General features: G+C 43.4%; 1 protein-coding gene across 1 annotated transcript in view; it reads left to right on the top strand.

The window, feature by feature from the left end:
- Positions 1-27409, top strand: part of LOC149453935 (venom factor-like) — a 251889-nt gene that overhangs the window by 186107 nt on the left and 38373 nt on the right. Inside the window, exons 26-33 of the mRNA XM_089688006.1 lie at positions 1169-1328; positions 2135-2233; positions 2323-2473; positions 6800-6990; positions 11975-12133; positions 16807-16866; positions 20584-20674; positions 24671-24722. Coding sequence (XP_089544132.1) covers positions 1169-1328; positions 2135-2233; positions 2323-2473; positions 6800-6990; positions 11975-12133; positions 16807-16866; positions 20584-20674; positions 24671-24722 — 963 coding nt within the window. The remainder of the gene's footprint in view (positions 1-1168; positions 1329-2134; positions 2234-2322; positions 2474-6799; positions 6991-11974; positions 12134-16806; positions 16867-20583; positions 20675-24670; positions 24723-27409) is intronic.

Below are 27409 nucleotides of genomic sequence, written 5' to 3'. Positions count from 1 at the left end.
AAACAAAATAATATGTGAAAATGTACCACATCATTTTGACTTATTATAATATGCAGTACATGCATCAAAATTGAAGAAATGTATATTAAACCAGAATGGCTAAAATCTCCCAATAAGCATATGGTTACCACTGTATTGTAATATGTCTGTGACCGAAAACCTGAGGGTCCAGTCAGATACTATCACGTACCTGGTGTTGGAGGCCAATGGAGAGAGGGCTTCCCTTGCTGCTAAGTTCCAGACTCCCCTGGATATGGGACAGAAGGAGTCAGGCCCAAAGTAGCACAGGTCGCCTGTAGGAGTGCTTGTCAGTGGTACACCCAGGAGCACAGCTGATGCACCGGAACGGTGTCTGCAGACAGGTGGTGCCCGTAAGAGGTATGCAGGCCTTCAGGGTAACGGAGGACCACAGAGTAGTCAGTTCAAAGCCAAGGTTAGATGCCAGGTAGAAATTGGAACAGACGTAGTCAATACGATAGCTGGGATCATACACAGGAGAGCAGGTGAGAATATCTATTAGCCAAGCGGAGGTCAGATCGATACAGTGTACAGTGTTGCATGACCGCGCAATTGTCATTCAAAGTGTGATAGCGCTGAAAGCTGAAAATTGGCCTGGACAGGAAGGGGGTGAAAGTGTCCGGACTTGAAGTGGTTAAATTCAACACAGAAAGATTACATTAAAAATGGACAGAGCAGTAGGGGTGCTTCTTTAGTGCAATGGTGTGACAAAATGAAAAGAACAGCAACACATTAGTGCATGCATGGTGTTTTGCTGTGTGTTGTGGTAATGATAGTTATCTAATGGGTTACTGCAGCAAATAGGTGTGAATGGGCCCTGATACATCTCCTCCCTGTCCCTACTAAGCAGGGAAACTTAGTTGAGATCAAGAGACATATGACAGGTTTGCTACACTGATAAAAAATCTCTGCATTTTGAAGAACACCCATTTTACAAATTATAATCCATGAAGAACGTGGATGTAGCAAAATGAAGACATCCAATGTTGCAGGCTTCTGAGGCCCAGGACAAAATTATGATTAGGAATTCCAATCCGTGCAAACTCTAAGCCAAAACTGAAAAAAAGCTTGGGTTGGAATTGAACATTATTTATTTGTACAATGCTCTCAGTCTACAAAATTGGAATTTCTATTGTTTTCTGTGTTGCAGGCTTACAGCATACATTGTCAAAATCTTCTCCGTGGCCAAAGGAATGATACACATTACTGATGAAGTTCTGTGTAAATCTGTCCAATGGCTGGTCCTGTTCATGCAAAAACCAGATGGGATGTTCCAGGAAAATTTTCCTATTGGTTATCAGTACGTACGGGTAAGGTTTTCACATGGTAGCGATAAAATCTGAAACAATATTAGACTCACCTCACTCTACCCTAAGCTCTTAATCAAGCTGGGATGACAGGTCGGTGCTCTGGCTGTAGCTCCTGCAAGTCCAAGAACAGTCCAACATCATAACAAAAGCCAAAACCCGACGGGATCTTTAAAATGAATATATGGCTTTATTGATATACAGGGTATAACATCAGAGTAGCTCACGCTTATGCATTTCAGACTACATGGCCTTAATCATACTCAGATAAAGTTTTCCATTTTGGATGGGGTAGATGCCAAATAAGAGTAAGACTGACTAAAGCTTATGTCACATGGGTGATCCCGATGCATATGGGTCACTAAAAGACTGATTATTAGTCTCTATGGAATTGTTCCTTTGCTAGTTGGGGTAGTGAGATGGCTCTCTTTTACTGCCCTTGCTAACAAGGGCAGCATTCAGGGCTAGCGAGAGAGTGATTCCAGAGATGGCGGGTCTCCCTCTGGTATGACTTTGTTGCTGGCCATAAGTTGTCACTTTATCAGCCTCACTCCACCTGCCCCATTACTTCCTGACCTCCCGATCCCCGTCACAGACTATCCTTCCCCAGTCACTTAACCACCTCCCCACCCTACTTACAGCACATCCCTTACGATTGACCTGGCCATCAATCTGCTGATTCTGTCTCACCACAGTTGTTGCTATAAGGCAGATGGTCTACCAGACAATATACTACTTTAACACTTCTGACTTTTTATTTAGTTGGTGAACAAACATTTATACTGCTGTACACTTGTCCTATCTTGTAGGGTGGACTTGCTGGCTCCTCTGATCCAGATGTTGCTATCACGGCCTTTGTCACCATTGCTTTGCTGGAGAGTCAAAAATACTGTAGTGATCAGGTCAATGTAAGTGGACTTTTATACCTGTAAATAACCTCTAGCTGTATATAATAAAGCCTCATATCTTACTATGACCTCTGTGTTATCCCTCCTAGAATCTGCAACTCAGCATTGACAAAGCCGTGAAATACATATCTGAGCATTATGTAAAATTGACCAGACCACATTCAATTGCAGTAACTTCTTATGCGTTGGCTCGGGCTGGGAAGCTACATGATTCAAATAAACTGATGTCTGTAGCAACAGGTAACAAACTACAAGGACACATTTTTTTTTTTAATTCTTCAAATTCAAATCTTAAATTCTTCAAAAGTACAAACAGGTGAGGTGACATAATCTTAGTTGGCAAGGACAAGCCAAGTTGTACCACATACACATTCTCACACCACCTCAGAGGATGTCCTGGACTGGCAACATGGCAACGGCCACCATTGAACAAAACATCAGCTCAGTCATCCCGTAACTTTCCAAAGGGCTATACAGAACATCTCAAGGGAGCAGGTGTATTCACTGTAAGCTCATAAATGTCTCTGTATGCACAAACATGGAAACCAAGGAGGCCAAAACAGGGTAGGAATACCTGAAAGGAAAAAAAGAAAAAAAGGGGGGGGGGAATGTGAGAATAGTAGGCAGAAGTAAGAGTCTAAGGGGGAAAACTGTACACAACCCAGATGGACACTCAAAAGGGAAACTGGCACAAAGGTTCAGACACATCAGGTAACATAATCTATGTCTGAGGGCCCATAATATCTTGAAACTTGGGGGAGAACATGAATTCTATCGAGTAGAACCAGGTTTTATTACAGCGTTCTTCCCAGTGATGGGCAAAAGCCATCAAAGACTCCATCTGGTGAGTCTTGTACCACATCTGGACTGATGTCGCAGTAGTTTTGCTTCCAACACAACTATATACTTCGCTGTGTTCAATAGATGGAACAGAAGTGAGTGTTTGTATCATTTCAACGACATAGGTGTTAGGTGCAGAAGGAAGGCTGCTGCTTCCATGGACATCTGTATGTCTGTCAATTTAGGGATCCAGTGACAAACCTGGGACCAGAAGGCATATAGCCCAGGGAAAGACCAGTGAAGCATAGTGCCCTCTTGTGCTTGGCACCTCCAGCAGAGTGGAGAACTCTGTGGGAACACTTTATGTAAGGTTGATGGGATCCTATACCATCTAGCTAAAATTTTGTAGCCCTTTTCCTGGGTTTTGCAAGATATCGAGGCCGTGTGCGTCATATATTTGATTCTTCTTGCTGTTGATCAGTGAAGGTGATCTATAAATCCTGTTCCCACCTCATCAAGTACTGCAGAGGTGGGAGATTGTCTGTCTGGATGTGTCAACATATGATGGGAATGGGATAGAGCATGTGATGCTAACTCCTTTGAAAGGCAGAGCCTCTCAAATGAAGTAAGGGTGACCAGAGCTCTCACCTTGCCCCAGTTATGGGATATGAAGTGTCTCAACTGCATGGCTTTCCACAAGGGAAGAGAAGGTTCAAACATAGTTTGGATACTGGAAAGAGAGCACCAATGACTGAACAAAAGTCTTGCACCCAGAATTTCTTTTCTTTAAGAGTGTTTGAAAAGGACATATCTGAAATTCCCGGTTTGAAGGATGGATGGGAAATTACAGACATTTGTAATAGGTCAGAAGCTGCCAGTATAGATCCCCTGAGGGTCTTGGCCACTTAAAGAGTAGCCCTGATTGTCTGGTGAGTGAGAAGAGATAGGGGCATGTCTTGGAATAACCAAGGCTGACCTTCCAGTAAGCAAAGATTGTTCGAGTAAAAGAGACTGCTTACTCGAATGTGGTTGACACCAATGCACAATGCGGTCCAAGTGCGCCACCTTACTGTTATTATAGACATCTGGCATTTTCATGCCGCCTAATTCTTTAGGTATCATCCATAATTGTTGGCTAAGCATGTGGGCCTTGCCCACTCATAAGAAATTACTAAATTCCCTCCTAAGTTGTTTTAGAAATGCACCAGGGACTATAATCCGGAGCATCTGGGATAAGCAGAGAAGTCAAGGCAGTGCCTTCATCTTTAAGGCACTACATCTTCCAAACCATGACAATAGTTTGGAGGCCTAGTTAGAGAGGTCTGATTGGACCTGGGAGAAAAAAGGAGGAAAATTGACAGAATAAATATTCTGCACCTCGAATGTGAGGAAAAATTCCCAGATATCTAAAACTCTGTGTGGCCCACTTAAAGAGGAACTGCGAACATACAGGGGTTTGGCAAAAAAATGAAAACACTAAAGGATTTGCAGGTGTGAAAGTTACGACATGTTTTGTGTTGAAAGAGAAAATGATGTAACATTCTTTTACTTCTGCTTTGTGATGAGACACCTAGCTAACCAGTGGGAAACCTCACTTTCGTCATTCACTGAGAGCACTGCTAGTAATTATACAGTATAAATACTGTATAATATTAATAATAAGGAGTTGTGTCAGAGTTTACTGAGCCTCCAAGAGGGCAAATTGTTGGTGTCGCTTAGTTGGTGCCTCTGTGACTAAAGTTGCCAAATTATTTGCTTGTCGCGAAGTACAGTATCAAAGTTTATGACGGCATATACAGTTTCTGGGAAAATGTTGTCTAATAAGCATAAGTGTGGTCGACATTGTCAGCTGACCGTAAGAGACAAAACGATATGCGCAGGATTGTGACCCGGAATAGGAAAACAACTGCTGCAAAAGTGACTGCAGAACTCAATCTCAGTCGTGTGAAGATTGAGTCCTGTGAAGACTGAGATTGAGCTCTGCAGTCACTTTTGCAGCAGTTGTTTAAGTGGTAATAGGTAATAACACCAGGGATTTTCGATCCAGGGAATGTCAAATTGCTTTTTGGGGGATCAGGTATGAGCAATTTGGACCATGGGGTTTTTTATAATAGGGTTTTTTTTTTCCTACTTGAGGATTAACAGTGGGTATAGGGATCTGTTTGTGGAGATTTTCTATTTATCCATTCTGTTCACTTATTTATTTTTTTTCTATTGGTTGAACTAGATGGACTTGTGTCCTTTTTCTATATAACTATACAACTACATTCTAGTTTTCCATGATGAAATCTGTCTGAGTCTGTCCTAATCTGCCTTGAGCACTTCTGCACATACATGGCTATACTCTAGCCCAATCACTAGCTGTCTGGGGCAAGTCTGACATTTTTCACATACAGTACATGCCAAAATCAGTAGTAATTTGCTAGAAAAGTACTTAGAACCCCCAAACATTATATATTTTCTGAAAATAAAGGCTCTGGAGTATAAAATGCTGGTTATTACAATTTTTTTATGTTGCACAATATTTGCTCAATTGTTTATCATGCGCAAACTTTCCAGAAACACAATATAATACCCAGTTTTTTCGATAATATATAAAATAGGATGCTGCGTTGAGTAAATAGATATTAAACATGTCAATATTTAAAACTGTGCTCGCCTGTGAAATGGTCACAAACTACGGTACCTAAAATTGTCTGTAGGCGAAGCTTTAAAAGTCTTTACAGGTTATAAATTTAGAGTCAATCACAAATTATTGCCCGAGAATTAATGCTTTCACTGCTTTGCAGTGATATCTCACATGTGTGGAGCAATCACAATTTACATATGCGTACATCTGTATCTGTATGGCGTGATGGTTTTTTTTAGTTATTTTTATTTATTTTATTTAAATATATTTCTCTTGCACTTTTTATATTTTCTATTAGACCCCTGATGTCTCTCCTGCCCTTCAAAGCACCTGACCAAACACAGCTGTTACAGCAAGCTGCTTTCCTGGCTGTAACAGCTAGGAAATGACAGCTCTGTAACCGAAAGTGACAAAATCCTTGTCGCACCCAGGATCTTTTGCCAAAGAGGAGATGGGGAAATGAATCTCCTCTATGGGTAGCTGTCCAGACTGCTTACTGCAGTCTTAGGCTCCCTAGATGAATGGGAGAGTCCAGGAATGGCCGCAGGTGATGGGAAGCGGGAGTCCTGCCTAGCATTGTAAAAGTGATCAGGCAGCTGTAAAGCCGCTCTGATCACTTTTAACTGATGGCTGATCACGACTGAAAAAAAATGGCAGCTGGAGCCATGATTCTGGTATTACCACTTTCTGTCCAGGACGTTTATATACGTACACTGGACTACAAGTGGTTAAAGTTGACCTGAATTCAAAAAGTGAAGATTGGCTATCTTATAGGGAACCTCTAGAAATATTAATTATGTGTAAGTATTACCCTGAAAATTCCTTTTTGCCTTGAATTCCCTCTGAAAATAGCAGTGCAATTCCTGACCCTCTAGCTATATGTCTGCAGTGTGGGATCATCCAAGGCACTGCTGCTAGTGTCACCAGATTTGGTGATGATACTATTGAGCTTCTCATCTTTCTTCTTACTGGAGAGGATGCTGTTCCTGAGGACCTGTAGGTCCCAGAGCTTCTAAGCTGCTTGTGCACTGCCATTGACTTGTATGGGGAGAGGGCAGTTCAAACACTGGATCCTACTCTTAAAAATGTAGATTCTGCCTTAGAATCGTAATGGTATTTAATTTGTTCTAGCAGAAATTAATATATTTTTCTTTTAGGTAAATCTCACTGGGATGACCCAGATAGTAAATTCTGGATTAACCAAGCATTTGGCAGATACAATTCTTTGGAGGCTACAGCTTACGCTCTGCTGACTCTACTGCAAATGGAGGAGTATGACCTAGCAGATTCTGTTGCTCGTTGGCTAATTAGATCGCATGTTGATGGCGAGCAATACGGATCAACACAAGTGAGTAAGACTTCATGTATCTGCTTGCTTAAAGCTGAACTCTAGCTAAATGGCTATATGCACACATAAAATAAAAATACTGAAGATGTTTTACCTGCCAGAGGAGCTATATTTCTGCCCATACAGTCCTGAGATTTACATAGTGCTGCCCCGTAGCAGTCCAGCAGAATGACTTGATTTCTCCCTGCTGTAGCTAAAGCAGATTTCTGCCCTCCACTCCATTCTCTTCTACCTCCTGCTTACCAGGTGGTCCATTGTGTAGGTTTTTGATCCTCACCCACCCAGAGGATCCAACGTTGTCTCGCTGAGATCCTCTTCTTCTCCGCCACTTTTCTGTCCTGTGCCACCACATTGATGATTACATTATGAAGAAGACCGATGGCTCTTCCTGGTTCAGACGGTATACCTCCTGATGCTAGGCACGTTCCCCTCCTCTTTTCTGAATGAAGAGCTTTGCCTCCTGGGTTATGTGACATCCATATCACAGGAGGCAAAGGGAGGACAGTGCAAGTCATTCACCTAGGCGAATGACATGTAAAGGGGGCTTTTATTTACCAAAAAGTAAACAAACAAAAAAAAAGACAACCTTCTTCTAAGTGAGGGGAGAAGGGGTGGATAGGAAGGAAGTGACTCGTGAGGGCGAAGACCCACTTTAAGGAACACTTATATCTCCTGTCCCTCATTCAACCTGTTACTGGACAACAAAGGGAGAAGCAGCAGACTAATTCGCTGATCTCTGTTTGTTAGCATATAAGCACTGAAATAGCTAATTCTCTTCTTGTGCTGCTTCTCACTCTCCCTGAGTTCTGCTTCACGGGGGATTTCAAGAAGCTGATACCAGGTCAAATTCATGTACTTACATTGGTTGCTTTTATTAAATACATTTTAGCTTTGTATTAAATATTTCAGAAATGTATTGTTCTGTGATCTGCCTGGAGTTCAATAAAGGATTAGATGTGCCTAGAGTAGTTTTAATGTCCCCTGCTCTATAAAACTAAATTATTTTCAAAAATAATCATGAAATAATTAAGCATGAAGCAAATAATATTTAAACGTGATACTTGTGAGCTACTATAGTGTATTTTATAAAATAAAATATAACTTAATTTACAAATTAAACCATCAATAACATAATGAAAATTAAATATATGGGTCGCTTACACCCTACATAGGGGTGGACTGACAACTCATGGGGCCCCCGGGCAATAGGGGATCATGGGGCCCCTGTGTCCTTGCCAAAACTCAAGCCTATGAAAAAGGTACCAGGGGCATCTCATGGGGCCCCCTACTCACCCAAGTTTCCAAATGGTCAGTCTGCCCCTGAGTCCCTACACATACCCATACTCGTGTGTAACTAAAAATCAACTTATATAAAATTGTGTCGCGCTCCACTAATATTGAAAATAATTAAATGAATATGTATACTTATGCCCTGTGTACTCAACAAATCTCTTATACAATATAAATATATAACATTCATGATCCTACAATAAATCTGTGCTTATTTCCACATTCCGTGAAACATTAATAAATGTGTAAACTTATATAAAAAAAATTCCTTCGTTCTCATTGCGTGCTCCTTCACCAGTGTGCGCTCACCTTATTTCTATGACCAAACCATTAAGTGAGGTCAAAAACAGCTTGTGTCCCCTTAAATGGACTTGTAGGTGAATGTAGGGCTGTATCCCTGTCCCAGATTGATGGATGAGTGGAGTAACTCCCTTTTTCCAGCAGGGGGTCTTGGTGTTATCCAGAGACCTAATTTCCTGGATTCAGGTGGATGGATTTCTCCCTTTCTCCTCCAGGGGGTCTTTCCTCTCCTTACTGATCCTCTCCTTATTTCTCCATATGTGTTAACAAATTTGTAGTGGTAGGACCAGGGGCGGACTGACAACTCATGGGGCTCCCGGGCAATAGGGGATCATGTGGCCCCTGTGTCCTTGCCCACACTCAAACCACACCCAAAAAAAGCCTATGAAAGGTACCAGGGACATCTCATGGGGCCCCTACTGACCCTGGGCCCTCAGGCAGTGCCCAAGTTCCCCAATGGTCAGTCCGCCCCTGGCCGTGACGCTACAGAGCCACACCGCCCCGGTGCCGTGACGCGGTGTGGCTCTGTAGCTTACTGTTCTACAACACTAGAATCTAGCTTGATACATGGAAACATCACTTGAATAAATATTACCACATATGGACTTTTGAGATTTATTTTTATTTTATTTGGAAGGAATTTTTTTTTTTTATAAGTTTACACATTTATTAATGTTTCACAGAATGTGGAAATAAGCACAGATTTATTGTAGGATCACGATTGTTATATATGTATATTGTATAAGAGATTTGTTGATTACACTGGGCATAAGTATACAGTGGGGCAAAAAAGTATTTAGTCAGCCACCAATTGTGCAAGTTCTCCCACTTAAAAAGATGAGAGAGGCCTGTAATTGGCATCATAGGTAGACCTCAACTATGAGAGACAAAATGAGAAAACAAATCCAGACAATCACATTGGCTGATTTGGAAAGAATATATTTGCAAATTATGGTGGAAAATAAGTATTTGGTCACCTACAAACAGCAAGATTTCTGGCTCTCACAGACCTGTACCTTCTTCTTTAAGAGGCTCCTCTGTCCTGCACTCATTACCTGTATCAATGGCACCAGTTTGAACTTGTTATCAGTATAAAAGACACCTGTCCACAACCTCAAACAGTCACACTCCAAACTCCACTATGGTGAAGACCAAACAGCTGTCGAAGGACACCAGAAACAAAATTGTAGACCTGCACCAGGCTGGGAAGATTGAATCTGCAATAGGCAAGCAGCTTGGTGTAAACAAATCAACTGTGGGAGCAATAATTAGAAAATGGAAGACATACAAGACCACTGATAATCTCCCTCGATCTGAGGCTCCATGCAAGATCTCACCCCGTGGGGTCAAAATGATCACAAAAACGGTGAGCAAAAATCCCAGAACCACACGGGGGGACCTAGTGAATGACCTGCAGAGAGCTGGGACCAACGTAACAAAGGCTACCATCAGTAACACACTACGCCGCCAGGGACTCAGATCCTGCAGTGCCAGACGTGTCCCCCTGCTTAAGCCAGTACATGTCCGGGCCCATCTGAAGTTTGCTAGAGAGCATTTGGATGATCCAGAAGAGGATTGGGAGAATGTCATATGGTCAGATGAAAGCAAAATAGAACTGTTTGGTAGAAACACAACTCGTCGTGCTTGGAGGAGAGAGAATGCTGAGTTGCATCCAAAGAACACCATACCTACTGTGAAGCATGGGGGTGGCAACATCATGCTTTGGGGCTGTTTTTCCGCAAAGAGACCAGGACGACTGATCCATGTACAGGACAGAATGAATGGGGCCATGTATCGTGAGATTTTGAGTGCAAACCTCCTTCCATCAGCAAGGGCATTGAAGATGAAACGTGGCTGGGTCTTCCAACATGACAATGATTCCAAACATACCGTCAGGGCAACGAAGGAGTGGCTTCGTAAGAAGCATTTCAAGGTCCTGGAGTGACCTAGCTAGTCTCCAGATCTCAACCCCATAGAAAACCTTTGGAGGGAGTTGAAAGTCTGTGTTGCCCAGCGACAGCCCCAAAACATCACTGCTCTAGAGGAGATCTGCATGGAGGAATGGGCCAACATACCAGCAACAGTGTGTGCCAACCTTGTGAAGACTTACAGGAAACATTTGACCTCTGTCATTGCCAACATAGGATATATAACAAAGTATTGAGATGAACTTTTGATATTGACCAAATACTTATTTTCCACCATAATTTGCAAATAAATTCTTTCCAAATCAGCCAATATGATTGTCTGGATTTTTTTTTCTCATTTTGTCTCTCATAGTTGAGGTCTACCTATGATGCCAATTACAAGCCTCTCATCTTTTTAAGTGGGAGAACTTGCACAATTGGTGGCTAACTAAATACTTTTTTGCCCCACTGTACATATTAATATAATTATTTTCAATATTAGTGGAGCGCGACACAATTTTATATAAGATGAAGCAAATAATACTTGACAAAAAAACATGGATAGTGACAGTTGTAGTCAGTATGATGGATGTTAAGGCAGAGGTTTCCCCTTATATTGGAAGTAAGTGGAATAGTGCACCTTTACATTGGTGGTCAGTGGGAGAAAGACGTCATCACTTTGGTAATCAGTGGGAAGAATGTCCCTCCCTTAGAAAACTTGACACCGCTAATATTAATGTTAGTGGGCACTTACCTGAGAGACACAAGGTGAGGCTCAACATTTTCTAAAAGAATGACTTTATTGTGACCTGCCGAAACTATGCTGATACCATTAGGCTGAAAGTCAGTGAGAAACTGTACCTTGCTGAAGAAACCTCTAGAGCAACCCAGAGGTTCCATGAAATCCTTGTAGAGAAAGGCTAATGTAGTGGTTACTGAGACAAAATGAGAGGCTAAACTTTTTCCACAAGAATTACTCTTTTGTGACCTGCCAAAACTATGCAGGCATCATTAGGCAGAAAGTAATTATGAAACTGTTTCTTTCTAAAGAAACCCCTAGTAATCTTTGGAGGAACCCTAAGGTTTCATGAAATCCTTGTTGAGAAAGGCTAATGTGTGGTTACTTACTCCTGAGACAGAAGGAGAAGCTCAACTTTTTCCACAAGAACGACTTTCATGTTCTGCCAAAATTATGCAGGAACCATTAGGCAGAAAATCAGTATGAAACTTTTCCTTGCTTAAGTCACCTCTAGCAGTCTCTGGAGGAACCATTTCATGAAATCCTTGTTGAGAAAGGAAATTCTAGTAGTAGTTAGTCAAATGCAACTGGACTTGTTCTGTAATGTTTGAAGAAGTTTTGAAGAAGTTAGCTAATTGCTCGAAAAATTGTCATGAATGTATCACAATATTTACATCTCTACCTCAGCACTTTGACAATTTACACATTTTTCCTTATAACTTACACAATAACGCCTATCTGTGTCTAGACAACTGTCATGCTGTTTGAAGCTTTGGCCAAGTACCAAGAGGCAAGGGAAGATAAGATGGTGTTGGACATGGATGTATCTGTTCATCTTCCCGAGAGGAAAGACCCTACTAAATACCGCCTCAATCTGCAAAATAAGCTAAATGCCCGATCTGATGAGGTAAGACACGTGAAACTTGGTAGGCAGATATATATATATTCTAATATGGTGAGCCCAGGATCCTCTCTAAGCCGCTTGTTAAATCCTGGTATAACCAAAACAACATAAAAGCTCACCACCAAATGTATCAGTTCCTGTCTGCTTTGGGGCATAGGGAAAACTGCAGGAGCTCAGCAAAACAGAGTCTCGGTCACCAGATAGTCCACACTTGTTCACACCTGTGAACCACTCTACACTACCTCATAAACATCTGCTGATGGCTTCATGTTGCTTTTCAAGCCGGTGGGTTAACCCTTTCTGGACCAATGTCCCTGTAATAAGGGTTTGTAGGCTCTTTCCCACCCAAAGTCTCTCAGAGCCTCCAAATCCGGAGCCTTAAATGAGGATGTACCAATTCTAAGAGTACTAAAATCAGTCCTCTCCTTTCTGATTGGACTACCTTGGAACACCTCACCCAGTATGGGTGGGAATTACTGAGTACTAACAATGTCTCTTGAACTCTCCCTTAAAGGAACCACAAACCAAATAGTGGGGAAATACCTCTGCTGTACTGGACCCCTCCCTGGCATCCTGTACAATATACAGTGTATATATATATATATATATATATATATATATATATATATATATATATATATATAAAATGATTTTTTTTGCTCTACTTCAATATTGAAGCAAAGCTATAGGGGAAAAGTAGTAAGGGGAAAAAATGAGTAGTGGGGTCAGAGTGGGGAAGTAGCTGTGTAGATAATCTTCATTTAGAGCAGTGGTTCACATAAAGGACCAGTTTGCTGTCCTTCAGACTTTAGGGGTCTAGATTGCGACAAGTGGGAGTAGAAAATGTCCTTCCATAAGTGGAAGTAAACAATGCCCCATCTATGGTATTAGGGGAGGAATTGTGCCCAATTGTTGGTGTCAGTGGGAGGAATTGTGTCCCATCATTGGTGTTAATGGGAGGGATCGTGCCCCATAGTTCATGTCATTGGGAGGAATTACACTCCATCATTGGTGTTATTCGGAGGAATTGAACCCCATTTGTGGTGTCAATGGGAGGAACACTACCCCATTGTTGGTGTCATTGGGAGGTATTGTGCCCCGTTGTTTGTATTAGTGGAAGGAATAATGCCCCATCACTGGTGTCAGTAAGAGGAATAGTGTGCCATCAGTGATGTCAGTGGGAGGAATAGTGGTCCATCGCTGGTGTCAGTGGAAGGAATATTGTCCCCTTGTTGGAGTCAGTGGCAGTTATTATGCTCCATTGTTGGAGTCAGTGGATGAAATAGGGCCCCGAGTGTCTGATAAAGACAAGCAAATGGCTGCATCCTGCCCACGAGCCACAGTTTGGAGAAAATAAACAGAGCTGAAAGGAAAAAACATTCTAAAAGCATGTTCCAACATGTATTAACTATCACCACTGGACTAACTAATCAGTGATTGGCTGAGAGAATAAAAATTCACAACTCAGTTTATTAACGCTTCTCACTCAGACTGCTGGAGCCTACACAATGATACTTCGCAGAAGCAATTAATATAGTTTAAACTCAGCAAGTTTTGCAAATCTCAGAAACATGAACAAAACTTAGGCTGACTATAGCCAAGCTGCTTTGAGCTGACCCTGTCAGAGCTCCAAGGTATGACCAGAGGTATGTGAACTGACGCAGGGAAACGCAGGCTTCAGATATGTTATAACAATATAATTTATTAACACTAACAATACATAAACGCAGTGCAATACTAAAACATATAAGAAAGGGCGCAGCGCTAAAATACAACTAATGAACATACATAAATTAATAATAACAATGTGCCAAGAACTGTGCATGTGAAGCAAAAAAAGTCCTTAAGAAATCAATGGTGACTTAAAACACGTGCGTCTTCCGGTGATCAGAGTAATAGAATTATGCACTCACCAGATGCATAATTCAAATATGCATATAGATGGTATCCCGATATCCAAGCGAAGCAAGTCTTAGGCGGATAGGGTCATCATCCGGATACATCAATGCGTCCAAGTTCCTCCTCATGGATCGTGTGTTTCCACACTAGAACACCCCTCAGCTGTCCCCTAGGTGACTCTGCAAGTGAAGGACTCAGCAGGGTCCCAAGAAAGAAAGCCAGGATGGTGTGATATCGTTTAAAATAAATTTAATGATCCAAAACGAAGACAAGGACTACATATACAAAATTAACCATATAGGTATACAAATATGGCCACCGCTCCCTGCGGTCTGGCCATCCCTTAAATACACCTGCATAATCAGCTTCAGGTGTTTGGCTGGCTGCAGGGATGAGTCTCTGATTGCTGAGAGCACCCGCTGGCCAGCCCTGGTACTGCAGCCCACAAGGCAGGTGAGTCCCACCATTACTGGCAAGTCCATTCCTGACAGACCCATTATTAAGGTAAGGATGCCACTACTTAAGGATGATTTAAAGTGATACTATAGATAATTTTTTTTCCATGTAAATAAATGTAGCACCCTCCTAGTTTAGCTAGGGGGAGATAGATCGTAATGGTTAGATAGGAGATGTTAGCTGCTATAGATGCTATACTTATCTGCTCTGTGCAACAATTGCACAGAGTGGCTCCTTACCTCCCCTTTGGGGTTTTGCACTGGCACTGTCCGCTCTATGGGGCACCCGTGTGTGTGCGTGCGCTAGAGCCAGGCTATGTGAATCCATAGACACACAAAGCAGATGTAAGCCACGCCCCTGCTTCTTCTGCACAGGCGTTTGACTGACAGCCTATGCCTGTGGCTCCTCTGCTGTCATTGTCTCCTGTGAGACCATGTAGTGAGAGCAGTGGTTCTGCAGCCAGGACAGTGCTGGAGCGGTGAGAGGAATCATGTCCTACCCTAGGGTAAGAGCAGCATATCCCAGACATTACGCCACCGCAGGGAGCGGTGGCCATATTTGTATACCTATATGGTTAATTTTGTATATGTAGTCCTTGTCTTCGTTTTGGATCATTAAATTTATTTTAAACGATATCACACCATCCTGGCTTTCTTTCTTGGGACCCTGCTGAGTCCTTCACTTGCAGAGTCACCTAGGGGACAGCTGAGGGGTGTTCTAGTGTGGAAACACACGATCCATGAGGAGGAACTTGGACGCATTGATGTATTCGGATGATGACCCTATCCGCCTAAGACTTGCTTCGCTTGGATATCGGGATACCATCTATATGCATATTTGAATTATGCATCTGGTGAGTGCATAATTCTATTACTCTGATCACCGGAAGACGCACGTGTTTTAAGTCACCATTGATTTCTTAAGGACTTTTTTTGCTTCACATGCACAGTTCTTGGCACATTGTTATTATTAATTTATGTATGTTCATTAGTTGTATTTTAGCGCTGCGCCCTTTCTTATATGTCTTTTTATTAAGTCTTTTGGTACTTATTGACGCATAGCAGCTTTTTTATCTAGCGCTCACTTTCCTATTTTTTCAATACTAAAACATAACACAGTGCAAACGAACCAAACCAAACCACCCACAGATAACAATACATACAATGCAAGCGTCGTCAGGCAGGCCGGGTCAATAACAATCGGGCAGGTAGGAACAGGAGGAGCAGGCAGAGAGTAGTCAGGTCACGAGCCGGGTACAGCAACTAACGGGCAGGTAGGTACAGGGGGTCAGGCAGAGAATAGTCGGGGTCACAAGCCAGGGATCAAACAGGAGAAGTCAGCAGAGGTCCGGATCAGGCAGGGTCAGCAACGAATCAGAGGGACAGGAACAGGAACAGGGATGCAGGTAACAAGATACGGGGGCCCAGGAAAAACACACACCAAGGCCCAGACTGCAGGTCTGGCCATCCCTTAAATACACCTGCATAATCAGCTTCAGGTGTTTGGCTGGCTGCAGGGATGAGTCTCTGATTGCTGAGAGCACCCGCTGGCCAGCCCTGGTACTGCAGCCCACAAGGCAGGTGAGTCCCACCATTACTGGCAAGTCCATTCCTGACAGACCCATTATTAAGGTAAGGATGCCACTACTTAAGGATGATTTAAAGTGATACTATAGATAATTTTTTTTCCATGTAAATAAATGTAGCACCCTCCTAGTTTAGCTAGGGGGAGATAGATCGTAATGGTTAGATAGGAGATGTTAGCTGCTATAGATGCTATACTTATCTGCTCTGTGCAACAATTGCACAGAGTGGCTCCTTACCTCCCCTTTGGGGTTTTGCACTGGCACTGTCCGCTCTATGGGGCACCCGTGTGTGTGCGTGCGCTAGAGCCAGGCTATGTGAATCCATAGACACACAAAGCAGATGTAAGCCACGCCCCTGCTTCTTCTGCACAGGCGTTTGACTGACAGCCTATGCCTGTGGCTCCTCTGCTGTCATTGTCTCCTGTGAGACCATGTAGTGAGAGCAGTGGTTCTGCAGCCAGGACAGTGCTGGAGCGGTGAGAGGAATCATGTACGTGTTTAGGGATGCGGGTGATCGAACAGTTAGTGGGACATTTGTTCCTTAATGCCAGAAATGTATAAAGGTAAAAAAAAACACAAAAAAAACCTTTTAACTTTGGAACCACTAAGAACGAAGGGCTCACATGTTGGAGCAGGTTTGAGAAGAGGGGTCGCCATAAATGGTGCATGAAAGATGGTAAAGCTTTTACATCTAGATTATACTCATGATGAAATGTAATATCTTTTCTCCCCGCAGACAAACATAAATAGTGATTTTGTGGTGAAGGCGAAGGGGAAGGGGAGAGCTTCTCTATCGGTGAGTTTAGGAATTTTTACTACAGTTTTTCACATGTCTTGTTGCACAATATCTTACTGTTTTAGATATCTTAATGGGCCACATATACTGGCTGTTGGAAAAGGTCATATTAGTCCCTTGGACTTATAGCAGATTTTAACGTTGTTGTTTTTAATGTCAAGGGATGTTTTTAGATGAAATGGGATATTATTTATGCAGTAATATCCTGCAGGAAACTAAGCCCTCATGGACAATTATCAGAGACCTTCTATTCTCATACTGCTGGGCCACTTTTTTGCCAATTTATATCTTTACTGAAATAGTGTGAACATTCTTCATAGTGCATGAAGGGTAACCACAAAAATCTGTGGTGATAGATCCCAGCAGTGTTTAGTCTTCCAGCCACCACCACCAAATGAGTTGATCAACCAAGGTTCCATGGAACCCTAGGGTTCCTCCAGAGGTTACTTGGATTGTTCTTTGAGTGGAGCTAATTGACCTCCCATTTGATGGTGTTTACATAATTCTGGGCCAATGCCAGTTGACTGAACTAGCTGCATGACACCAAGATCTTTTTAGCTCACGACCCTACGGTCTGACTTCTGGAAGCTTTAGATGAGGAACTATACTCTACGACAGTATATACTGCTATCTTATGCCTTCTTCATGTTGCTGGCAAACAGATTGCCCGGTTTACCCCACACCCCCCCTATAATCCCACAGTGGATTACACAGGTCAACTCTATCGTAATCCGTGAAAACATTACTTACCAGCACTGTAATGCTCCTACAAAATTCTCAAAAATTTGGCAGATGTGGCTGGACACCCTGGGCCTAGCCTCCTTCCAGTTAATTCTAAATAGGCTTCTCCAGATATAATTAGCCAAAAGTACAGAGTTATGGATTGGGTACAATTATGGGTCTTTGACGAGTATGGATCACATGTGCATATTGTATGTGAATTATCCTTCCTTTTTCAGTACTTTGGCTACGTGTGCTGTATATGTTTAGCACTTTATACAGCATCATATAAAAACTTTATACACTACTCAAAAAAATTAAAGGAACACTTTGAAAACACATCAGATCTCAATGGGGAAAAACCTCATGCTGGATATCTATACTAATATGGACTTGGTAATATGTTAGGAATGTAAGGATGCCCCATTGTTTGAGGGAAATTACAATTATCAGCCTACAGAGGACTGAATTCAAAGAGACCCCGAAAATCAAAGTGAAAAAATAATGCAGCAGGCGAGTCCATTTTGCTGAAATTTCATTGCAGCAACTCAGAATGGTACTCTGTAGTTTGTATGGCCCCCACGTGTTTGTATGCATAACAACAACATCGGGGCATGCTCCTAATGAGACAACGGATGGTGTCCTGAAATATTGACTCCTAGATCTGGACCAGGGCATCACTGAGCTCCTGGACAGTCTGAGGTGCAACCTGGCAGTGTCGGATGGACCTAAACATGACATCCCAGAGGTGTTCTATTGGATTTAGGTCAGGTGAGCGTGGGGGCCATTCAGTGGTATCAATTCCTTCATCCTACAGGAACTGCCTGCATACTCTTGCACATTAGGCCAGGCATTGTCATGCAGCAGGAGGAACCCAGGACCCACTGCACCAGTATAGGATCTGACAATGGGTCAAAGGATTTCTTCTTGATACCTAATGGTAGTCAGGGTGCCATTGTTTAGCCTGTAGAGGTCTGTGTGTCCCTCCATGGATATGTCTTCCCAGACCATCACTGACCCACCACCAAAACAGTCATGATGAACGATGTTACAGGCAGCATAATGTTCTCCATGGCTTCTCCAGACCCTTTCACGTCTGTCACATGTGCTCAGGGTGAACCTGCTCTTAACTTTGAAAAGCACAGAGCACCAGTGGCGGACCTGTCAATTCTTGTGTTCAATGGCAAATGCCAATAGAGCTCTATGGTGTCGGGCAGTGAGCACAGGGCCCACCTCAGGCCACCCTTATGAAGTCTGTTTCTGATTGTTTGGTCAGAGACATTCACACCATTGGCCTGCTAGAGGTCATTTTGTAGGGCTCTGGCAGTGCTCATCCTGTTCCTCCTTGCACAAAGGAGCAGATACCGGTCCTGCTGATGGGTTAAGGACCTTCTACGGCCCTGTCCAGCTCTCCTAGAGTAACTGCCTGTCTCCTGGAATCTCCTCCATGCTCTTGAGACTGTGCTGGGAGACACAGCAAACCTTCTGGCAATGGCACATGTTGATGTGCCATCCTGGAGGAGTTGGACTGTCTGTGAAATCTCTGTAGGATCCAGGTATTGCCTCATCCTACCAGCAGTGACACGGACCCTAGCCAAATGCAGAACTAGTGAAAAACAGCCAGAAAAGAAGAGTAGGGAAAAAAATGTCAGTGGCCTCCATCTGTAAACCCCTTCCTGTTTTGGGGGTCATCTCATTATTGCCCATCTAGTGCACCTATTGTTAATTTCATTAACTTCAAAGCAGATGAAACTGATTAACAACCCCCTCTGCTACTTAACTGACCAAATCAATATCCCAGGAATTTAATTGACTTGATGCTAGACTCAGATTAAAAAGTGTTCCTTTTATTTTTTTTAGCAGTGTACAACTGCCCTGAAGTTTTTTTTTTTTCTTTTCTCTGTACTTTTTTTGATTTTCTTTTGTTATTTGTAAACCCTGATTTTGTACAACATGCAAAATGTAGTATGTAACGCTTTTGCTATGTCACAATTCATGTAATACCTTTTCTACTCAGGCGCGGTGTACTATGTTTACTGGAAGTTGAAGATTTAAAAAAAAAAGGTTTGATTAAAAAAATGGAGATTTTAGCTGCCTGTAGGGGTGGCATTCTGGCCATCACTGTAAGAGGGCATTCTTCCCATTGGCCACCAATGTAATTGACATTCTTCCCAGTGGCTACAAACATAAGGAGCATTTATCCATCAATCCCCAATTAATTTGTTTTAATTAATTTGCTTTAGCAGGTGTTCCCTGAGACCTGAAAAATATTTAAAGGGTTCCTTTGGAATAAAAAAAGGTTGAGAAAGGCTGGTGTAGACCCACAAGAGCACCTTGACACAGTATTGAAAAATTAAGGTGATTGTAATGGTAAACTCTCCCATATACCCAGTGAAGAGCTTCAGGTGATGCACAGAGATAAAACAAATCCTCCTGCATAAGTTGTCCTGATTTTTCTGCAGTATTCTCTAATTTGTGCAAAGTCCAGAATTTATAAAGCTTTTCTAAGATGTCAGAAAACAAGGTTCAGAGAACTGAAGATACACAGAAATCAGTGAAGACAGCTCTGAGAGCTGATTGGAGCGTAGAGACACACTCCCCTTAACACAGCACACAGGAACAGAGCTGAGGCTGTCAATCACAGGCTGTGTGCTGGAGCTTCCTCCCCTGTCATCTCTTGGTGTCAGGAAAGCTTGTCAGAAGTGACTCATGCAGATAGCAGGGGATCAAGGCAGCAGACAGAAATGACACTTAGTGCTCTGAATTGGGACAAATACACGCTATAAAGGGATATGTTTGTTAATTTCATGTCTGAGGTTTACAAACACTTTAAATAAAAATATAATAAAAAAAACATGAGAACAAATAATATGTGTGCCCTTTAGTATAATGATTTCTTTTTAGTTTTTTGGTATACTGCTATATAGTTTTGTGTGGAATAATAATTCCACTAAGCTTAAATAAATGTTTTCTAAATGATATCATCACTATGTCCAGGTGACAGCAGTGTACTATGAAATAGTGACAGAGAAAGAAACTGCATGCAATCATTTTGATTTTACCATCACAGCAAGAGACGCGCCACATGGTGAGTATACATTTTGGTGTGTTTACACTCTGTATATATACACTCTTTATTTGATTTTAGATACAGGTTAGGATTTGAAACAGACTTTGGCTCTCCCATAGCCGTTAGGGAGTTTAAAGATCTAAGGAGCTGTAAGTGGCCATTCCCAATCTGTAAGGCACACGTGTAAGGCACAATTCTGGCCTGCAAGACAATTTTCATGTGGTCCTCTCCTGCAGCTAGGACACCCCCTACCCCATCTCTTACCCCATTTTGTCTCAGCAGTTGGCAGCAGAGAGGAGGACAGAACTCCTCCGCCAGATCCTGTGCCTCCCTGTGCACCTGCAGCACTCCCTCGTCTCCACCTCTCCTGCTGTCAGCATTCTACAGAGGCTTGTCTCTGCCCCCCCTGTCTCAGCAGTCAGCAGCAGAGAGGACAGATCTCCACCTACAGATCCTACGCCTCCCTGTGCACCTGCAGCACCCCCTCGTCTCCACCTCTCCTGCTGTCACCATTCAGCAGACTCCTGCAGCTGACTCCAGCCCTCCTCTGGTCCTCCTCCAGACCCTGCACTTTCTGCTTCCCAGCTCCACCCTCAGCTCCTTCCCTGCAGCAGCACAAGGTGTGGGGGGTGCACTGTACTGTAAGAGAGAGCGTGGAACTCTTAACTTCTGAAGGTGTGGGGAGGGTAGCTGTTGACATCTGCTGTAAGGGGGTTGGGGTGCTTGCCTTTTGAGGTCAAGCATATTAGTGATGCAGCCTGTGATGAAATTGAGTTTGACACCCCTAAGGGTGTTGAAGGATTATGAAAATCTCCTAGGTATAGGTATGGATCTACACTAATCATCTATCAAATGCACAATTTAGGACTTTCTAGATTTAATTCCATTTTAACTCTGGCTATATGTTTAGGGTCGTTGTCCTGCTGGAAGGTGAACCTCCGCCCCAGTATCAAGTCTTTTGCAGACTCTAACAGGTTTTCTTCTAAGATTGCCCTGTATTTGGCTCCATCCATCTCCCCATCAACTCTGACCAGCTTCCCTGTCCCTTTTTAAGAAAAGCATCCTCACAACATGATGCTGCCACCACCATGTTTCACGGTGGGGATGGTGTGTTCAGGGTGATGTACAGTGTTAGTTTTCTGCCACACATAGCATCTTGCTTTTAGGTCAAAAAGTTAAAATTCTGTCTCATCTGACCAGAGCACCTTCTTCCACGTTTGCTGTGTCCCCCACATCGCTTCTCACAAACTGCAAACAGGACTTCTTATGGCTTTCTCTCAACAATGGCTTTCTTCTTGCCACTCTTCCATAAAGGCCAGATTTGTGGAGTTCACGACTAATAGTTGTCCTGTGGACAGATTCTCCCACCTGAGCTGTGGATCTCTGCAGCTCCTCCAGAGTTACCATGGGCCTCTTGGCTGCTTCTCTGATTAATGCTCTACTTGCCCGTTGGGCCGCATTTGGACCACTTGCCTTATGCTTGACACATATGGGGTAGATGATACTGTTTGATTTATTTAGTAGGGTCCATTTACACCATTGTGGTGTTAGCACACAAGCTATTAGGATAGCCTATTCAAAATGCCCCAGGAACAGTGAATTTCTGGCAGGCCATGCACAGTAGTGAGTTGCCCTGCATGTCTATTGACAATGTATTTTAGGATAGCAATCAAAATGAATGACACCTCATCACACCAATGCCTGTAACTTATGCCCTTCCTTGTACTGTATGTTCATAAATTTACCGTATTTTTCGCTCCATAAGATGCACCTGACCATAAGACGCACCTAGGTTTTAGAGGGGAAAAACAAGAAAAAAAATATTCTGAACCAATGGACTGCAGACACAGTACAGGGGATGACCAAAGACTGCGGACACAGTACAGGAGATGACCAAAGACTGCGGACACAGTACAGGAGATGACCAGAGACTGCGGACACAGTACAGGAGATGACCAGAGACTGCGGACACAGTGCAGGGGATGACCAGAGACTGCGGACACAGTGCAGGGGATGACCAGAGACTGCGGACACAGTGCAGGGGATGACCAGAGACTGCGGACACAGTGCAGGGGATGACCAGAGACTGCGGACACAGTGCAGGGGATGACCAGAGACTGCGGACACAGTGCAGGGGATGACCAGAGACTGCGGACACATTGCAGGGGATGACCAGAGACTGCGGACACAGTACAGGGGATGACCAGAGACTGCAGACAGTGCAGGGAATGACCAGAGACTGCAGACAGTGCAGGGGATGACCAGTGACTGCGGACACAGTGCAGGGGATGACCAGAGACTGCGGACACAGTACAGGGGATGACCAGAGACTGCAGACAGTGCAGGGAATGACCAGAGACTGCAGACAGTGCAGGGAATGACCAGAGACTGCAGACAGTGCAGGGAATGACCAGAGACTGCTGACCTTTGGGGAGGGAGGGGGAGCGGGTACCTGAATTTGACAGGTACCCGCTCCCACTTCCGCGGAGTTGTCCTTCCTTCCTTCTTCCCGGGCCGGCTTCTGTGACAGCCGGGTGCCCACTGCGCATGCACGAGAAGCGCTGCGCTTTGTGAATGGCCCGGCGCCTTCTGGGACCGGTCATGTGTCCCAGAAGACACCGGATCATTCACAAAGCGCAGCACATGCGCAGTGGGCACCCGGCTGTCACAGAAGCCAGCCCGGGAAGACTGTGCAGCGCTGGAGCGAGGAACAGGTAAGGTCCTGCAGGAGAGAACAGCTGAGCGGCCGGCCCGGTATTCTGACATGGTGGCGGCAGAAATACCGGACCGGCCACTTTATATTCACTCCATAAGATGCACTGACTTTTTTTGGGGGAAAAAAGTGCGTCTTATGGAGCGAAAAATATGGTAATCTTAATCTACTGAGCTCTGGAAGGCAGGGTGTTAAGGAGATAAATGGAAAGTGTGAAAAGGAGCCAAGAGTTCTACCTTCTGGCTGGATATGAAAATATCTCATATTCATTTAGCAGCAGAAAATATGTACTAAATCACCCTGCATTCCCTGTAGGAAAATTCAGGCTGCTGTATTGTTGCAACACATGGTAAAATGCACATGGTAATGCGTGAAACTAAATTTGATCCCATTAATTTGAATGACACCCAATACACCTAGGCAGCTCACAAAAGTACATATAAACTTTATTACACCACAGTGTGAATGGGTGAAAGTTGTACATCTGTACTGTGAGATCTCAAGGCACTTCTGACTCACTGGAGACTCAGAGTGAGATTTAGTGATTTCACTGCTGTGCTGTTCACTGTTCTCTTTGCTGGAGACTCTGATCTGAGGAAGCAAATCCCTGTTTATATCAAGATGGCCACCTCCACACAGACACACAATGCAGAACAAGGCATGATAGCATGGTGATGGGGGAAAGATCCTCTGCAGGGAGATCAGGGGCAATACCAGTGACTAGTCCTTTGTCCTCTGCCTGCCATTTTTGGGGCATGAAGATTTAGACACACACTTTTTTGGGGCATGGTTTCCATAGTTCATTTTCTTTTTCAGGTAAATTTGAGCACTGTTACACCTTATACTTAGGTTAGCTGTTTTGTAGCCAAAGTAATAAAAAATACCTATGCAGTAAACAGGGGTGGACTGACAACTCATGGGGCCCCCGAGCAATAGGGAATCATGGGGCCCCTGTGTCCTTGCCCAAACTCAAAAAAGCCTATGAAAAAGGTACCAGGGGCATCACATGGGGCCCCCTACTGACCCCGGGCCCTCAGGCAGTGCCCGAGTTTTCAAATGGTCAGTCCACCCCTGGCAGTAAAGCATCTAGTAAATACGCCTACCATTTTTGCTTATCTATAACATAGCCTTTTCAGAATTCAATAAGGACTTCTCAACATAAATATATTTTTGGATTTCACTTTTCTGGTTTTGGTTTGTGCATTTTTATCAAATTCATGAAATTATTTAACTATCTTTTCCCTCTACTTTTATACAGTATGTTGATTTAATCTGCACAATGTACCTTTGTTCTGTTGCAGTTAATAGACCAGATAACGCCTTGGCCTCAATTTCTGTTGAAATCTGCTTCAGGTAAGCCATCTTTTAACAGACAATTGCTAGACTTGTCCCTTGTCATTGATTTGCTCAAAGATGGCCTCTCACATAGCACACAATCAGGCAGTGGACAGTAAATCCGGCCATAGACGGTTCACATCTATTTGGTTCAGCAGGAACCGGCTGAGATTCAAGCCATGTATGGGTAGATTGAATGTACCCAAGTAATTGATCACCTTGGGTACAACCAGCCTGCCAGAATTTACATGTGATTATTGCTAGAGGCTGTTATAGATGCTAGAAATGATCACTGGTTCCCCCCGCCAGGAGAACACAATGGCTAAGTGAGAGGGATTCCCCTTTCAACGCTTTCTGTGGTTGCAGGAAAGAAACTTGCACCGTCTATGGCCTGCTTAGCATACTCGTTAAAAATTTAAGTGGAATGCATTGTCAGTACGTTCATATTTTAAGTGGGTATTGCAATTTTTACATTTAGGGTCCATTTACATCTTTTTATTGTGGTAATGCACAATACACGGGTCGCTGGTTTCCAGTACCATTAATTTTACAAAACATCCCAAAACACTGCAATAGTGCCCTGTCTTTAGTTTCAGTGGAAGGAATAGTGCCTCATATCAGTGGAGTACCCCAAGAGCCAGTTAAAAGTAAGCAAAGGGCCACATCCAGCCCACGGGCCGCAGCTTGGGGACCCCTGCCCTAGACCCTCCCCACCAGTCCCCACTGCACTCCGTGCATGATACACCTTCATCATCCAAGCACCCAATGCTGTGGTCCTGGGGTTTAACAACCACACTATTTTTAGGGACACTGGGACAGATCAGCACAGTTATGATTGGTCAGCTGGTTCACATGCGGGGGTGCTTTGGGGGATCAGATCAGACAGATATTGATCAGATAGAACAAGTCCAAAGATTGAAAGGTCTGAAGGATAAACAAATCTGGAGAGACTGGGGGGATGTAATATGAAAAGCCTTCAGGAAAGAAGGAAAGGGGGCACATTACTGAAACCTTTTAAATACTTCACAGTCAGAATATTAGTTTTCTACTTCTTCGAAGCGATGCAATTGTCTTTTGGCACAATTAATTTGGCAACTTATTTAAAAGCACATTTATTACATCTTAAACTACATTTTACACTGAAAGTATTAGCACTTGAACCCATAAATGGAATATGATGACCTAAAATGTGCTTATAGTAATAATAATGCTGAAGGGCCGGCATTGGTGGTTATAAACCCTTGTGAAATGCCAGGACCTCTTTGGGGAGTGAAGTCTCAAAAATTTGAATCTCAAATTAGAAAGAAGTTGGGGTCTAGGGTGCAGCCTGGACCTAGGACCCAATGAGCTCCACAGGGGCACTGAGATAAATTTTAAGACTAGCACTCTTACTTACAGGTTCCAAAAGGTGCTACACTTCTTCAGTATTGCAGCTTTAGGGACTTTTTAGACTAGGTCATGTCCACCTTAATTATGTAGCTCTACCCTCGTGAGGGCCGCTGTGTTGTGGGATCCCCTAAGCTCTGCACAGCCAGGCAACAGGCATTTTCACACTTTTATCCACAGTCAGTGAACAGTCCGTGAACTTGATTTTTTTTATTAAGGGAAATAACTTTGATAGGGAAATAGGGATTATGGGATGCCCAGTTTGGCTCAACTTTCTGGCTGCACTGCACTAAAGGGAATGTCCCACAGAATCGCTATGCTCATGGTGCCTATTACCCCTTTCAGAGTTTAATGGCTACACACAGTCACTAACTCTTCAACAATGGAGTAATTAACTCACGTAGCCACAGGATCATCAGTTGCCACCTGCCAATATATCCACTAGGCTTTTCTAAGTGAGGGAGATACAGACTCACACCACCATAGGACAGCTGGACTCTTTCCCATCAACTTCCTCCTGGCTCTCTCCAGTCTCAACTTGATCCCTGGACTCAAGGTTGCAAATAGGCCTCCTGGCTAAGCCTAGCTGTGGCCTTAGTGTCTGTCTGATGGCTTCTTCTAGAAATCTTCCTGAGGGGCAGAACCCCCTGCACAGGTGTCTCCTCTAGCAGGATTGGACCTAGGAACCCTGCACACTGTTGCTTAAGCCTCAGACTATTTAAATACACACTATAAGAAAATCGTACAAACATTTTCGTACGAGGACCGATCGTCCGATAATCGGATCGTTAGTACACAGCTTTCGAGAGCCAATCACGACAATTCGTATGACAATATCTGAAGGGACAAGCGCAAAAATTTTTCTCGTACGATACCAGATCGTACGATTTTCATTTAATCAGTACAGTAGTCATCTGAAAATTCAATACAAATACAATACATGACATCACTTTCAAAATTATTTTCTTTCATAGGAGAATTTTCGTATCTTTAGTAACCTTTTCAAACTAGCAGGCGAAAAACAACCGGCCGATCGTTCGTCCGATATTCTCATTGTGTGTACGGGGCATTAGATTGGCTGGAGTCCCATAAAGAATCAGGCTGCATGCCCTGTCCTTCCTCCCACTATGATTCTGGACTCCTCTAGAAGAGGAGGGAGTAACAAAGAAGCAGCCCATGAGACATTGAGCAGCCCCGAATAGTCAACTCCTGCTCCTCTGATTAGAGTGGAGCCAACTAACATAACTATTCTACACTAGGAGGGTGTGACACATGTGTAAAAGGTCAGAGAGGGCTGGGATACCCTGAGTTCTGATGTC

The sequence above is a fragment of the Staurois parvus genome, unplaced genomic scaffold (genome assembly GCF_062004578.1).
Source record: "Staurois parvus isolate SC_StPar_1 unplaced genomic scaffold, SC_StPar_1.0 ptg000444l, whole genome shotgun sequence".
Lineage (NCBI taxonomy): Eukaryota > Metazoa > Chordata > Amphibia > Anura > Ranidae > Staurois > Staurois parvus.
The sequence above is the reverse complement of the archived record's forward strand: the minus strand, read 5'-3'. Positions and strand labels throughout refer to the sequence as shown.